The 14,312-nt window shown below is 32.3% G+C and overlaps 1 protein-coding gene across 1 annotated transcript; it reads right to left on the bottom strand.

The window, feature by feature from the left end:
- Positions 1-429: 429 nt before the first annotated feature.
- LOC100257908 (kinesin-like protein KIN-14I) lies at positions 430-7,641 on the bottom strand. The gene is made up of 19 exons (XM_010661365.3): positions 7,135-7,641; positions 6,146-6,312; positions 5,897-6,040; positions 5,470-5,730; positions 5,307-5,378; positions 4,792-4,860; positions 4,416-4,559; positions 4,162-4,293; positions 3,988-4,069; positions 3,806-3,901; positions 3,542-3,718; positions 3,350-3,456; positions 3,055-3,233; positions 2,793-2,954; positions 2,368-2,621; positions 2,120-2,283; positions 1,775-1,966; positions 1,006-1,532; positions 430-897 (listed from the first exon to the last, which is right to left on the bottom strand). The coding sequence occupies exons 1-19, from the start codon at positions 7,256-7,258 to the stop codon at positions 774-776; spliced, it is 3,177 nt and encodes a 1,058-aa protein (XP_010659667.1). The 5' UTR covers positions 7,259-7,641; the 3' UTR covers positions 430-773.
- Positions 7,642-14,312: the final 6,671 nt, after the last annotated feature.

Genomic DNA, 14,312 nt, shown 5'->3' with positions numbered 1-14,312 from the left:
TACCTAGTCCAATCGGATATGGTAACTTAGTTCTCGGGGAAAATGTAAAAGAAAGAAAATAGGAAAAAAAAAATTTAATTAATAAATTAATTTTATATATTTTTTCGAATTCATTTCACTTTGTAAAATCATCGGAAAAACATTGGTCGTACCATTTAAGCTTTTAAGTTAATTGGCAGCTTCAAATGGTAACATTTCTATAGAGAAATGCACAAAGACTAGGGTTTTTTTGGGGTCTTTGAAGGTGACCCACATGTATTCAAATCAGATGTTCAATATGCAATGCCTCCTCTCCATTGAAATACCAGAAGCTAAGGAACTCAAGAATGTGTATGTGAGAAAAACAGATAGGGTTGAGTGAATATTAGTTAACAGATGGTGATGAAACATCTTTTCTTTCTGCTGCTTACTGTCTTTTCTTTTCTCTCATTTCCAATCCAGAATTCAAGTTTGGTTGGGAAAAAGATCATCAACACAACACACAGGACAGAAAAATGTGTATGTAAGAGAACTCTACATTTCTTTTGACTCTCAACTTGTCATCTTCCTTTTCCTTTTCTCCTTTATAGTAAGAACACTCGTATAAACAAACCGAAAAACCAGGCAGCAGGAGGCACCATAACCATCCCCATCACCACTGGATAAAAACACAGGCAACTGGAATTGTTGCCATTCTGATATGTGAGAAAGCCTCTCTCTCTCTCTCTCCCTAACTATAAATTCAAAACCAAAAACAAAATCATAAAACCATGTTCTGGAAACAGACTCCATTCTCACTTTGCATTCCCAGTTCTCTGCTTCCCATCAACGGCAACTGCCTGCCTTCTGTGCAATGGTGGACTGATTCCAATGGGTAGTTTCCGTGATGCTGAAGTACCCAATGATGGTATTAAGCTCCTAATTATTAACAAATTCACGACATTGCATTAGAATGATGAAAATGGCGAGGTAAAGAGCAATGGTTGGAGGTTTTTGAATAGAAGAGTTGAGAATCAAGCAGATTACCTTTTTTCTGGGCTTTTTACTAGCTTTGAATTGGTTCTCTTGTTTTTTGACCCCAACCCATTAGGAATGTTGGAGACTCTGGGAAGATTCAGTTGTTGCCAAAGCAAGTCTTGCTCAGAACAATCACTAGTGGCAGCTTCAAGCTCATCTGAATCATCGGTGGCTACTTCAAACCGATTCCTCTGTCCATCGTAGTCTCTACCATCCTTCTGATTTGTTGAAAATTTATTGAAAGGTTGTTCAGGGTATATCTTTGCGGGGTTTGGGAGATGAGTTTGGAAAAACATTTCGGGCAATTGTCTGTTGTCTTCTTCCCAACTTCCTGGCGAGTTCCTGTCTCTACTTACATTGTATTGCTTGTTCAGCATGGCCTTATCAACCCAATCACCAGAGCCTATTTCTCCCTCATCTTCCTTTTGGGAGCTCATCGCAGGACTACTGCCAGTTTTCCAGGCAGCTGAGGCTTTCGCCAAATCATGGAGATCAAAGCTTTGCCTTCTTGGCTTTAGTGCAGAGTTGTTTCGAACCTGCAGGGCAGAAGATCAAACATGAATTCCCATCTAATAATCAGTCAGTTTTTCCATGGGTTACATCAAATTTGCAGTGGGAGTGATCCAATGTTGGTCGAGTATGGCATTCGCAGCAGTTGAATTGATGTTTATGTACACACAACAAATAAATTGGACAGTGGTATTGAAAATAAAAAAACAAACAAACAAGGAATACCACTCATGGAGAGAGAAATACTCTGTTTAGAAGGTGAGTATACCTGTATGTTACCAACATCTTCCATTGGTTGCCTGCGACTGCCAGATATGTCTGCCACACTCCGCAAACTTGGAAGTGAAGGAGAAGACCCACGAGACTTCATTTTGAGTCTCTCTGGGCTGCTGGATCTGGAATACATTTGGTGCTCTGATTCTCCCTCCTTCCTTGCTAAAGCTGCCTTAAGGTTAGCAATCTGATGGCAGGCAAACAGAATACATATTGATCAGCTGAGGCAGCCTCAAGATGAGCCCTCTAAAACATACCAGGAAAATGGAGAAACATAGAAGGTACATTCTTAAGATATCAAGCAAAATAAGAAAAGGGGAAACAAAAAAACCATAAGCACCTGTTCCCTTAGCTCTTTGACATCTGAGCTTTCTTTGTTAACCCGAGCAGCACCAAGCTCAACAGTAGAAACCCGCTCAGCAAATTTGAGTGTACTAATTGTTTCTCCAAGAGCTTCAGGCTCGGGACTTATGTGAACAAACATTAGCGTCTTTGCTTGCCCGCCTGATTGATTCAACAATCAAAAACATAATTAAGAGTCACAACACTTCAGGGAAGGGTCCACATGCTAGGACAATTAAATCTTACCAAGAGAATCTTGCAGCAGTTGAGTGAGTTTACTGTTTCTATAAGGAACATGAGAATTTTTTTGAGCAAGGGAAGCAATCACATCTCCTAATGCAGATAGAGATCTGTTAATATGTTGTGCCTCTTTTAATCCAGCTCCCGTCACCTCAGATTTGTCAACTCTTTCACTTCCTGCCAGATCAACTAGATGCAAAGAACCTCGAATAACTGCTCCAGAAGTTAGATCCCTTCCTTGAACATGAACCGTCACACAACTGCAAATACATATCACATAGAAGTAATTATCTGTTTAGACAACATACAATAGGACTAGAATCTTGTAGATGATTTCTTTCAAGAGGTTCCATGAATTGTAAGACAAAATTAAAGAAGTGACACTGCTCAGAATTAAGACATCTAGTAGGACAGGACAACATTAACTATACCTGTGAGAGCGACTGCTTCGGTCATTAAGCGCTGTAGCACTCACTACACGATTCTTTTGCCCTAGGTTCATCAGATAAATAACATCCGATGTTGATGAAACAGGTACAAGGTTTGCATCAGGTACATTTATTCCATTCTGAGAACTGTTACGGATTTCTACTGTGCTTAGGAGTTAAGAACACAATTAGAAATAAGAGTTCAATTGAACAAAACATAATAGTATAGGGAAAAAGACCACTGCCATGAAGCAGAAAAGGATATTTCTTGTTAAGACCATCTGTCACAAGGAGATCCCTAACTTGCTCATTGTAAATTTCAATCATTTGAACAGAAACTTCATAGTGAAGGGTGCCCTTTCTCTGTTCTGAGAGATGAAATAAGTCGCTTAATGCCCTGTAGTTCACGCCTAGGCCTTCCTCTGTAAGTTCTTTTGGTCCAGTCTGCACAAGTCAATAAGAGGAATAAAAAAATAGTCATATGATTGATCAATAGCATGCCAGTGACAAAATGCTTATCATCATCATGATTAAGAATTATAATATATGGAAAATCTTACCATAGTATAAGTTTTTCCTGATCCCGTTTGGCCATATGCAAATATACAAACATTATAACCATCAAGAACAGACCGAATCAGAGGCTGGGTGTCTGAAAATACCTCCTCTGCAGGAAAATGAAAGTGGATGATTAAAAGAAATACTAACATGTGGGGGGATCTTATGAACATCCAAATGGAGACCTTAACAACCTTGGGTTGCAGATGGACCAAAAACTTTGTTGAAATTGAAAGATTTCCGGCCCTCTTTCCCATACTTTGATGGGGTGATGATTGAAATACTTCCTTCTTCTATTTGATCCACAGAGCTCAAACACTTCGGTTGTCCATCCAAGAAGGGTCGCACTCGGCAGTAAACCCTAATACTTCCTAATTCAACGTAAAAAGAATGATGAAGATGAGAAACTTAATTGCATCATCTTGATAAGTCTTGGCATAAGCCAGTTCTAATTTTACCTTTAAGGTCCTGCAATTGGTTGTATAATTTCCGGTTTTCCTCAAGAACTCTCCGGTATCCTGAAGCAGCATGAACTAAACCATGCAAGTGGTTGCCTATAAAGCAAAGTCAAAATAAGATTAACAGTTCCAAGTTTATGAACCTTCAAAGAAACATGCACAAATTTTATCTGAGATAGTACCTAGATTTTCAAATTCCTCATGGTATTTCATTTGCATAAACTGCATACCAGCTTTTGTAGAATGAAGAGTATGTTTCAGTTCCTACAGGATATCATTATCAATTAGCAAATTAGACCTATACATATTTTTTAAAAATAAAATTATGCGGCTAGAATGATACTGCAGTAAAATACCTGAAGATCTCTCCGTTGTTGTTCAAACAACAGTTGCTGTTTCAGAAATGGCCTTTCTGATTCCTCATCATGGGTATCATCTTGATTGTAGCACTCCTCTTTTATTATCTGTGTTGAAGCCTTTTCCTCCATCTTAATCATTGCATCAGCAGAGGGAGATGCCACTTAGTTTTGTTAAATATCAAAAGCTCATTATAAACATTATCAACTTGCATGCTGAAAAATGAACCATAGGAGGTATTCCAAGATTGTACCTTAGTTTCACCTGAGGCAGATTGCGAGAGAGCATTGTTTTCACCAGAAGCAGATCTTGAAAGAGAATTGTGTTCACCTGAAGCAGTTCGTGAAAGAGAATTGTTCAAACCAGATACAGCTGCATCTTTAGGAGTTGGTTTCATCTGTCAGACCACCAAAGCAATGACAAGAACTCAGTGAATAGCTCAATGAGAAAATTCACAACCTGTGCTTGTGAACTGGTTCTAAATGAAACAATTAGACAATTGACTTAAATTTCACTCCGAGCTTGGCTCTTGACAATTATCATACACAAACATTCGCAAGGAGCCTTAAGTAAAAAAATGTATTGGTATATAATCACATAATACAAAACTGATATAAAACGACACTTACCAGCTCATTCTGGCTCGTTAAACGAATCTCAAACTCCTCCATAACTTTACTCAGCAAAGATTCCACAATCTGATGAAAGGAATATGCTTCTCTCAGAATAAATAATAATTAATAGATTAATTGGACTCAGTAGAGAATGCTCATATCATGAAGGATGTGAAGAAGCCATCTTCCTCGTAAAAGTGAAATCTATATATATAGTTGATGGGCAAGTGATCCATGGACATCTTTCTGAATTGATTATACTACATAGGAGAGTGATGCAAATCATATGGTATACATACATATATATATATATATATATATATATTCACATACATACATATCTCAATCTGGGTCCTTTTGTGGTCTGAAATAATCTTCAGTGGGAGTTAATGAAAGTTTTGTCCATGTTAACCCCCTTGGGTGTTACGCTAATTACAGAGAGTGATAAATATTCACCTTCAAGATGCCTACCCCAACGGGGTTTGTTTGTTAAGTATTGTAATTAACAAAAAAGGAATTAGGACTCTCACATTTGGAATTTCTTCTTGCTTCTTATCAGAAAGCGCTGCACGGACAAGCGTATTGAAGGGGCGAGAGGTATTCTGCATATCAGAATGCAAAAAATAAATAAAAATAGAAAACAAAAGTGGAAGTCCTTACTACTCTTTCTTTATAATAGGGAAGCAAGCTAACCATTTCACTCGGGTCATTGCCAAGATCACTGTTTAGGAATTGCTCGTTGGAGAAACCATCTAGAGACCTGTCACTTATTGATGAGCTCCTTGAAAAGGAATTCACGAATGGCTCTGAATTTCTTCTTGCAAACTGTTTCCCAGAGATGGGGGGTTTGCAAGTCCCACCATATTTCCATGATCCATTTCCTCCTCCTTGTTTCCAGTTGTAATAAGATTTAAGTGCCAGAACACAATTCACAATCCTTGCAGATTTGCCTCCCTGAAAATTAAGAAAATGGAAAAGTGATATTGGATTTGGGCCATTTTGTATCGTCTACTCATTCCCAAATTTTATCTTAGTAAATGTCGATCGCACTCCAAAAATTGAGGCAAATTTGCAAGACCAAAAACCCATCATTTTCTTGTCAATGAAGCTGCAAACTCACCTGTTCCAAATCAGAGGCTTCAAAAGAAGGAAGCCCCATTTCCTCCAGAGCCACAAGGAAGTTTCTCACGTTTTCGAAGTACTGGAATGCAGATAAAGCTGCTCCATCAGGTGTAACAACAGAATCATATGTGCCTTCCACTACCTAATAACGAATAAGCAATAAACATCATGAACACTAAAAGAAAAGAAAAAGAAAATAATGAAGAAAAAAAATCGAAACTATAACAAAAATCAGGACAAACTATACCTTTGACACAGCTCCTGGTTGAACCTTGTTGAGGGCATTACAAAGGATTATTCCACTCCGCAACCCGAGCCTGAATTCCTCTTCAGAAGGCTCTGCTGCCAAATCTCTACCTCCAACAACTCCAACCATCCTTCTTAGCCACCCGGCTGCCTCATACCTTCTCAAAGCTGCAAAACAGTGTTCCCATGTAAGTTCTTTTAAGTAAATTGGAAGTAAGAGAAGCCAAACTTCACTACCAACATAATAAAAAGGAAAAATGAAACATCAAATTTAAAAGAAAAAAAAAAGAAAGAAAAGGAAACCCTCTACTGAAAATGCAGGGAGAAAGATGACATGGGAACAGTGACTATGGAGGATGGGAAGGAACCGTTACAACATCATTGCAAAATGAAATTTCAGGAAAACTAACTTTTGTTTGTTTGGAGGGAAAATATTTCAAGCCAAAAAGTTTCCCGGCAAATAATCATATTAAAGTGTAAAAATAATCTTTTCTTGAAGCAATCTAAAGAACAGCGATTAATTTTCTTCAAGAATTGCAGTGCATTATCGATTTAGTGGCAGAAGCCTGGACAAAAAAGAGAAGGGAAAAAAGCCCGGGAATTTTTTTTTTCCGGGAATCATTTTCTGTTGAAACTAACAGATACCAAGTTATATCAAAGGCATCCCATTACAGAATTCAAGAAATTCAATAATCTTACGAGAAATGAAAACACATTAGAATCGATAAAAACCCAATGAAAATAAAATCAAAATGCTAATAAATGTCTTCTATGTTCATTGAAAAGAACTCAAAATTGATAGAAAATCTCAATCAAAACTAAAAAAGCATCAAGAAGAATAAAAACCATGCCAAATGCAAATGAATTTCATCTACTTTCACAAACAAAATTCAAAACAAGAAAAAAAAAATCTTAAATTTGATTAAAAAAAAAGAAGCAAAATATAAAACAAAGAAAATCATCAAAATGTAAGGAAAATAATGATCATACAAGCCTCCTCGGCCTTCCTGGACGCCAAATCAACATCACTTAATCGATTCCCTTGCTGCTGAAGAACATCCTCAACGACAGAAGCCACAGAGAAATCCAATACTCCATCCTCTGCAGTCGCCATTGCCACACCAAACGCCAAGAAACCCAAATGCCAACCAACTCAAATCCCCAATTCAAAGCATACCCATCTGAGCTCCACCCACAACCTCTACAATAGAAACTTGCTTCAAATCAATTCAATGAAAATAAGAGAGATTTGGATTGAATTGTGAACGAGAATGCAGTTACAAAGACTGGGTTTTTGAAGGAGAAATCTAGAGAGAGGGGAGTTATAGGGAAGCGTAGAGAGAGAAAGAGAGAACAGCTCTGATTTTTTTTTTTTCCAATTTTCTTTCACTTTTTTCTTAAAAAATTTTCTCTCTCTTTCTCTCACTTTCTCTTTCTTTTTTCTTCTCTTCCAAACATTTTTGTTCCCAAAAGCCATACCAAACCTGGTTCCGAACCTTTAGGCTCGGATATCTGATGGTTTGTATTCTACCGCTAATCCTTGCCTTCCATCTTCCCTTTATTATTTTTTTTCCTAATTTAACTTCTTTTCCCTTTTTTTTTTAAATAAAAAATAATTTAAAATCTACGTTAGAAGAAAGTGTTGTAAATTAGGGTTAGTCTTTATTATAGAAAAATGCTTTTGGATGTTATATTTGAGTTGATTTGTAAGTGTTTTTAAAAAACATTTTTAACCTAAAAATGTTTTTAAAGAAAAATTAGACATTTAACAAAATTTTAAAAATACTTTTAAAGACTGAAAAATTACTTATAGAATTTATTACAGAAAAATGTTTTTCGATGTCATACTCACCTTTTGAAATTACGGTTATTCTCATAAAACTATTTTTAAATGAGATATTTCCACTAAAAATACTTCGAAGAGAGACATTATTAAATGTATGTTGGGACTCTGTTTGAAAAGTGTTTTTTATAAAAGTTTTTGAGAAATATTTTCTAATGTTGTATAAAAACAAAAGTTTATTTAAAAACTTGAAATATTATTAACTATTTTTCTATTGTTTTAAATATGTTTTAAGAATAACTTTTATTTATAATATCGTTTAATTATTATTCATATTTGTATAATTATTTTTTAAAACAATTTTCAAAAAATAAGTTAAAACAACTAAAAGTTATTCTCTAAAAATACCATATTTTCTAACTTTTTGTTATCAAATGTAATTTCTTATTTCTTTTGTTTAGAAGAATAAATAATTATTTTCAAATATAGTTCCCAAACAAGGCTTGAATGTACTTGTCCAAACTTATTTAGATATATGTAAAATTTAAATCATGTTTAAAATAATATGATCAATGTTTAAAAACAATAATTATGTGCAGAAAAAAAATTTAAATTAGTACAATAATAGATCAAGATACAAAACTTTTTATAAACCTCCTTTGATATTGTAGAATTTTTTTTTTTTGAACCAATTATTTTTTTCATAACTTCTCTAAAATTACTATTAAAAAATTTATAAAATTAGTTACCTTCACCAATTTCTTTTTCTACATATTTCTTTGTTTCTTTTTTGTCATTAATTTTCTTATAACTATATTCAATAATTAATTACTTTCACATTTTCTTATCAGCATACACATTAGTTGCATCTCGTGTCTTCTAATTTATTTCTAAAGTAATTTTTTTAATTTTTTCAAAATTATGGCAATAAAATTATTCAATATATTTGGCCTTTTCTTTCATATATAAATAGAACAAATCTTGATTTTACACTAACATGACAAAAACATTTGACAAATGATCAACACCATAAACCCATTAGAATACAATTTCATTTTCAAGTGACAATCATAACAATTCATTCTTACGGCATGGTCTCAAATGCCTTATTGGGACAACCCCTTTCATAAAGAGATGCCTTGATCAAACAACTAAGGAAGGATCTCAATTTCCCTAGGTTAAGGAAATATTCGTTTTTCACTTAGATCTTAATCCATTGAATTTAGAATATCTAAAAAAGTTCATTGAAATGGTCTGACTACGATATGGAAATGTATTTTCTCTATACCTATCGAAAAGGTATTGCCACTTAACAAATATCATGTACATATTTTCAAATTTCATTATTTGTATCATAATTTCATTTATTTATACCTTTGCACTTTGATTCATACACTTATATCATCATTTAACGGTCTGGATCTCACTATATATATTCAACGGTTTGGATTTTTTGTTATATAAGTACCACTAACGATACCTTGGCATTTTCCATATTAATATATTTCATTAAATGCACATAATATAAAAATATTATCCTAAATTAGATTTTCAATGAAATATTTCGATAACTCGATTCAGATATTATATATATAATCTCATTATGTATTGTATTACGGTTTTCATAACAAGTAAGATGAATGATTTACTTTATCTAAATCCTTCTCTTAAGCATTCTTAAATTTAAGTTACTTAGAGACCCCTTTCAATCTAATTCAATTATTAGGACATTAGTTAGCATTCCCTTAATGTTAAAGGGACCCTCTAAAAAATTTAAATCATATCATAAATAATAAATTAAAATCATATAAATTATGGAATTTCAACACCTCCTATCATTATCTCAACTTGTTATTGGAATGTGATCATATGTTAAAATAAAAAAATAAAAAACTAAAGTAAAAATAAGAAAGAAGAGAAATAAAGAAAAGCAAATTTTATATTATTTAAAAAAAAATTAATTAAAGATTATTATTTCTACCATATACTAAGTATTAAATATTCTTCCACCAATGGGGTGTCATTTTTGGTCATCAACACCTCTTGATAAAAATAATGATGAGTAAATTATTTAATAGCTTAACTTCAAACTTTGAGTTAAAAAAAAAATTAATTAATTGAGACACTAATTTTATAGGTCATCATCTTAAAATAACCAAAAAGAAAGGTATTAAGAAACATGGAACAATGATGACACTATAATTTAAGCCATTGTAATTATGTGAGTTTTTTTTTTTTTTTTTTTTACATTTTTTCATTCAAAGCATCCATTTTACTTAATATATTAAATTTTGAATTTAAGCCCCTAATGGGTATAGCTAAATTTGAAATTTTTGAACGTTAAATAAAAGATAAAAAAGATGAAATTTATGGACAAATAAATAGGATTAAAGTTTAAAAAATTTAAAAAACAAAAATATAGAGAAGTGCTCTTTATATACAAAAATAAAATGTAATACAAAAAAATGATAGTTCTAAATGGTTTTTTTTTTTTTTTTTTTTTTTTTTGTGTGTGTGTGTGTGTGTGAGATAGAGAGAGAGAGAGAGAGGGAGGAAAAGAGAAAATTCCCCTTGAAAATATAAAGCTATAGGAAAAAGGAGAATAGGGTATAAATCAAAAGGGGGGGGCATGCAGAAGTAGACCTACACACCAAACTTGGATTTAGCCCCGAGTGACGTGAAACCAAAAAAGAAGAAGAAGATAGAGAGAGAGAGAGAGAAGAACAAGATGGATAGAGAAAGGGGCGAGTGTGGGGAAGGGGAGAGAGGGAGAGAAGGAAATGGAGCACCATACACTACCTTATCTTCATGTTCATTATGGAGTTACAGGCTTCCAAGAAAAGTGAACGTGCATGCATCATTTCATGATTGTAGATGACTGCAAAAAATATCAACTCCTTGAACACCACCCCTCCCCATTTCCTCTTTCTTTGTTTTATTTTTAAATTTTTGCTTTTGTTTGGATTTTTTTTTTTTTTTTTTTTTTGGTTGTGTTTTTTGTGGTTGGGGAAGTGAAGAGGTTTTGAAGCAAAACACAAAGAAGCCAATGTCCCCATACCAAGGACAATGACCAAAAGTCCCTATCAATTTACACCACCTGCAACTAAATTGGAGGGGAACCATCTATTAAGATTCCATATTAAATCACATTTGCCTCTAATTTTTATATAAAGACTATATATTTTAATTCATCATCTTCTTTCAAGGGCTTCATAATTGGATATTAAACCTCATTTCATATTGCGGGATTGTCGGTCGGTATATTAGGCTCTACTCTACCATGCGCTATTCATGAAGTTATAATAGAAAATATACTCTCTTTTTTTAATATGATACCGAAACAAATATATTTTGGACTTATAATCTAACATAAGTTGAAGAAACTTATTTAGTGGTTATCGCTGCCCATTTTTTTGTCTCATATCTTTAGGGTTAATTTTTCCAATAAACATTAGAGTTTTTCTAGTTTATGATTACATTTTTTTGTATTGATCTTCAAGAGAGAAAGGAAGAAAAATGTTGATCAAGTTTTCTAAAAAAGAATTACATGCTCTACTTTTATAATCTTACCGAGCTTGTTTTCCTATCCTAATCTTGGTAAGTGGTTTTTTAATTAATCATCATTGTCATGATGTTTATTTGAAAGTTTTTTCCTTTAATGAAAACTACAACCTATCTTATGAAAAAAAAAAAAAAAACATTTTATAACTAAAAAAATATAAGAGTCTGTTTGATAGTATGATTTAAAAATAATTTTTAAAATGAAATAAAAAATAATTTTTAGATAACAAGTCACAGTTGTTTTTACTAGTTTAAAAAAAAAAAAAAACCATGGGCTTGTTTGGCTATATTTTTTAAAACTTGCTTTTAAAAATTGTTTTTAAGTTAAAGGATAAAAAATAATTTTTAAAAAACAAGTTTTAGAAAACATGATCAAACAAGTATATATATTCTCATTTATTTTGCATCTTTTTTCACAAAAGTTTAAACTCAGATTGAGTCGGGATTTTCAAATAAATTCAAAAATAAAAAATTTATGATGAATAAGATCTATCAGGTTTTTTTATAAATATTTTTTTAATAACACTTTATACACAAAAAAAAGGAAAGAAATAAAAAATATTTTTATTTTTATGGAAAAAATAAATCAATGGAAAAATTTATCCCTTTTGGATAAGAAGAAACAGTGAGGGGTCCTTACGGTGGATTCGACTTATTTTCCCCCCAACGTTCGAAAATATTCAAACCCATGGTTCGGAACCGAAGCAAGGAGGTTTGGGGACGACTAGGATATTTAAAAGTTGGACCAGATCAAAATTGTGAAATGGGCCCATGAGGGGGAGCGTCCGATGGTGGGGCCCATTACACCATGCCGGCATGCATTTCTTAAAAGCCCCAGGTCTGCCGGCCCAAGCCCAATCCGGCCATGCCCTGGGACCACCGGCCGAACCTTGTTGACAATAACGAGGCAACCCCCCAAAAGAAAAAAAAAAAAAAAAAAAACCCTAAAATAATATATCGATTCAAAAGTGAAAGATGAGAACTTTTTTTTTTCTACATTTTTTGAAATATTTTTTAAATTTATAAAATTTAAGTAATTTTTTTTTCACTTACTTAAATTTTTAAAATTTTAGAAAGAATTTTTAAGAGTACAAAATAAATTTCTACATTGTGCATTAGGGTTCTTATATTTTGTATAATATTTTTAAAAATAAAAAATAAAAAATTGGGAGTGTCTCCAAATGTCACCTAAGTTCCTAAATTATATGGTCAATGAATAGTCAAATACAACCTTTTATTATTTAATAAATTTTTTTTTTAGAAAATGGCATATATTTTAATATTATTATTATTTCAAGAAAAATGTCCTTATTTAAGTTCTCTAAAGTATTAAATAATAATAATAATAAAAAGGTCACTTATTTTCAAACTTATGTAAAATTGCAATAACTTTACAATTATAGTTAAAATAACAAATATGCCGGCATAGATATGAAGTCTAAATTAAGGCAATAAACTGAATTTATGTAAAGCAAAAATTAATGGTACTGAATCAAAACCTTATCGAGAGGCATGACTCGGGAATGTTTGGGATATTTAAGAACTTCTACATTTTATTTTTAGTTTTTTATTTTTCAATGATGTAACACTCCCCTTTCCAAAATAAGTATGTTATTATCAAGTTGCGTGAGTCCTTTTTTTTCGTTTGGCATGCCAATGTCTAGCATGCTAATATCTTAAAGTTTGAGGGACATATCATTTTCATCATTGACGTCGCAAAAAATTCAAAACCCTACAATGAAGTGATTCGTGACAAAGATGGATGGAATTGGATATCTTTCTATTATTTTATAAATGAATTAATTTTTATTTAATAAAACCAAAAAGAGTTGAGAAAATTTTGCAAGTTTTTGTACAATAAGTGATTATGATTAGAGATGAAGGGAAACAAAAGAATGTAGGAAAGAGTTTATTATGATGGCAACATAAATAAGATCATACTTTATCGTCTATAATTTATCGATGAATAGTGGAAAATAACTTCTATTGTCAAATCTAAATAATGGAAAGCTTTGTTGAGTGAATGAGTTCACTTCTTACCAAAAATATAAACATTATTCATCTCCCATACAAAAATTAAAAAAAAAAAAAAACCCTTATAAACCTTAAATATCTTTTACTTCAAAGTGCTTTGATACAATGACCAAACTGCAAGAAAGCACTTTTAGGTAAAAAAAAATTAGCCAAAAGTGAGGGTCAAACTCAACACCAAACTCTGCAAGTCCCATTCACTTTAGATAGTATACTTCATGGTCCATTAAATTTAATTTTGCTGTAAGCAAAGATATATATACATATAAATAAATTTAATTTTTAATTTTTGAATTAAAAAGGAAAAAAAACCCTTCATATTTTTTAATTATTTTTTCTATTAGGTAAGATATTGTTAGATATTTTCCGAGTCTTCCTAACACCAACAACTTATATAAAAGCTTTGACACCATAAAGTTAAGAAGAGAAAAAACACCTTTGTCCCCTTAAACTTTGATAAAAATCATGAGTTCATCACATGTTTTATCAACTTCTATTATTTTGAGCTTTCTTTTTAACACAACCCATGTGTCTAAGTCTCGTCGTAAACCATCTTTTTTAATTTTTTTCTCTTCTAAGCTCCTAATACTAATCTTCATGTTTGGATTAGCAAACTTCTTTCTCGAATGACCCCATCGTTGTCTTAATCTTCCAAATCAAAAAAGAAAAACTCAATGACTTGTCGAATTATTATGTCCAAACCCCTTTAATGTTATACTAAATCTAGCATTAAAGAAAAAAAAAAAGAAAAAAAAAAAGGAAGAGACATAATCTAAACAAATCAAGGGCTAAT

This window comes from Vitis vinifera, chromosome 14 (genome assembly GCF_030704535.1).
Source record: "Vitis vinifera cultivar Pinot Noir 40024 chromosome 14, ASM3070453v1".
Classification (NCBI taxonomy): Eukaryota; Viridiplantae; Streptophyta; class Magnoliopsida; order Vitales; family Vitaceae; genus Vitis; species Vitis vinifera.
The sequence above is the reverse complement of the archived record's forward strand: the minus strand, read 5'-3'. Positions and strand labels throughout refer to the sequence as shown.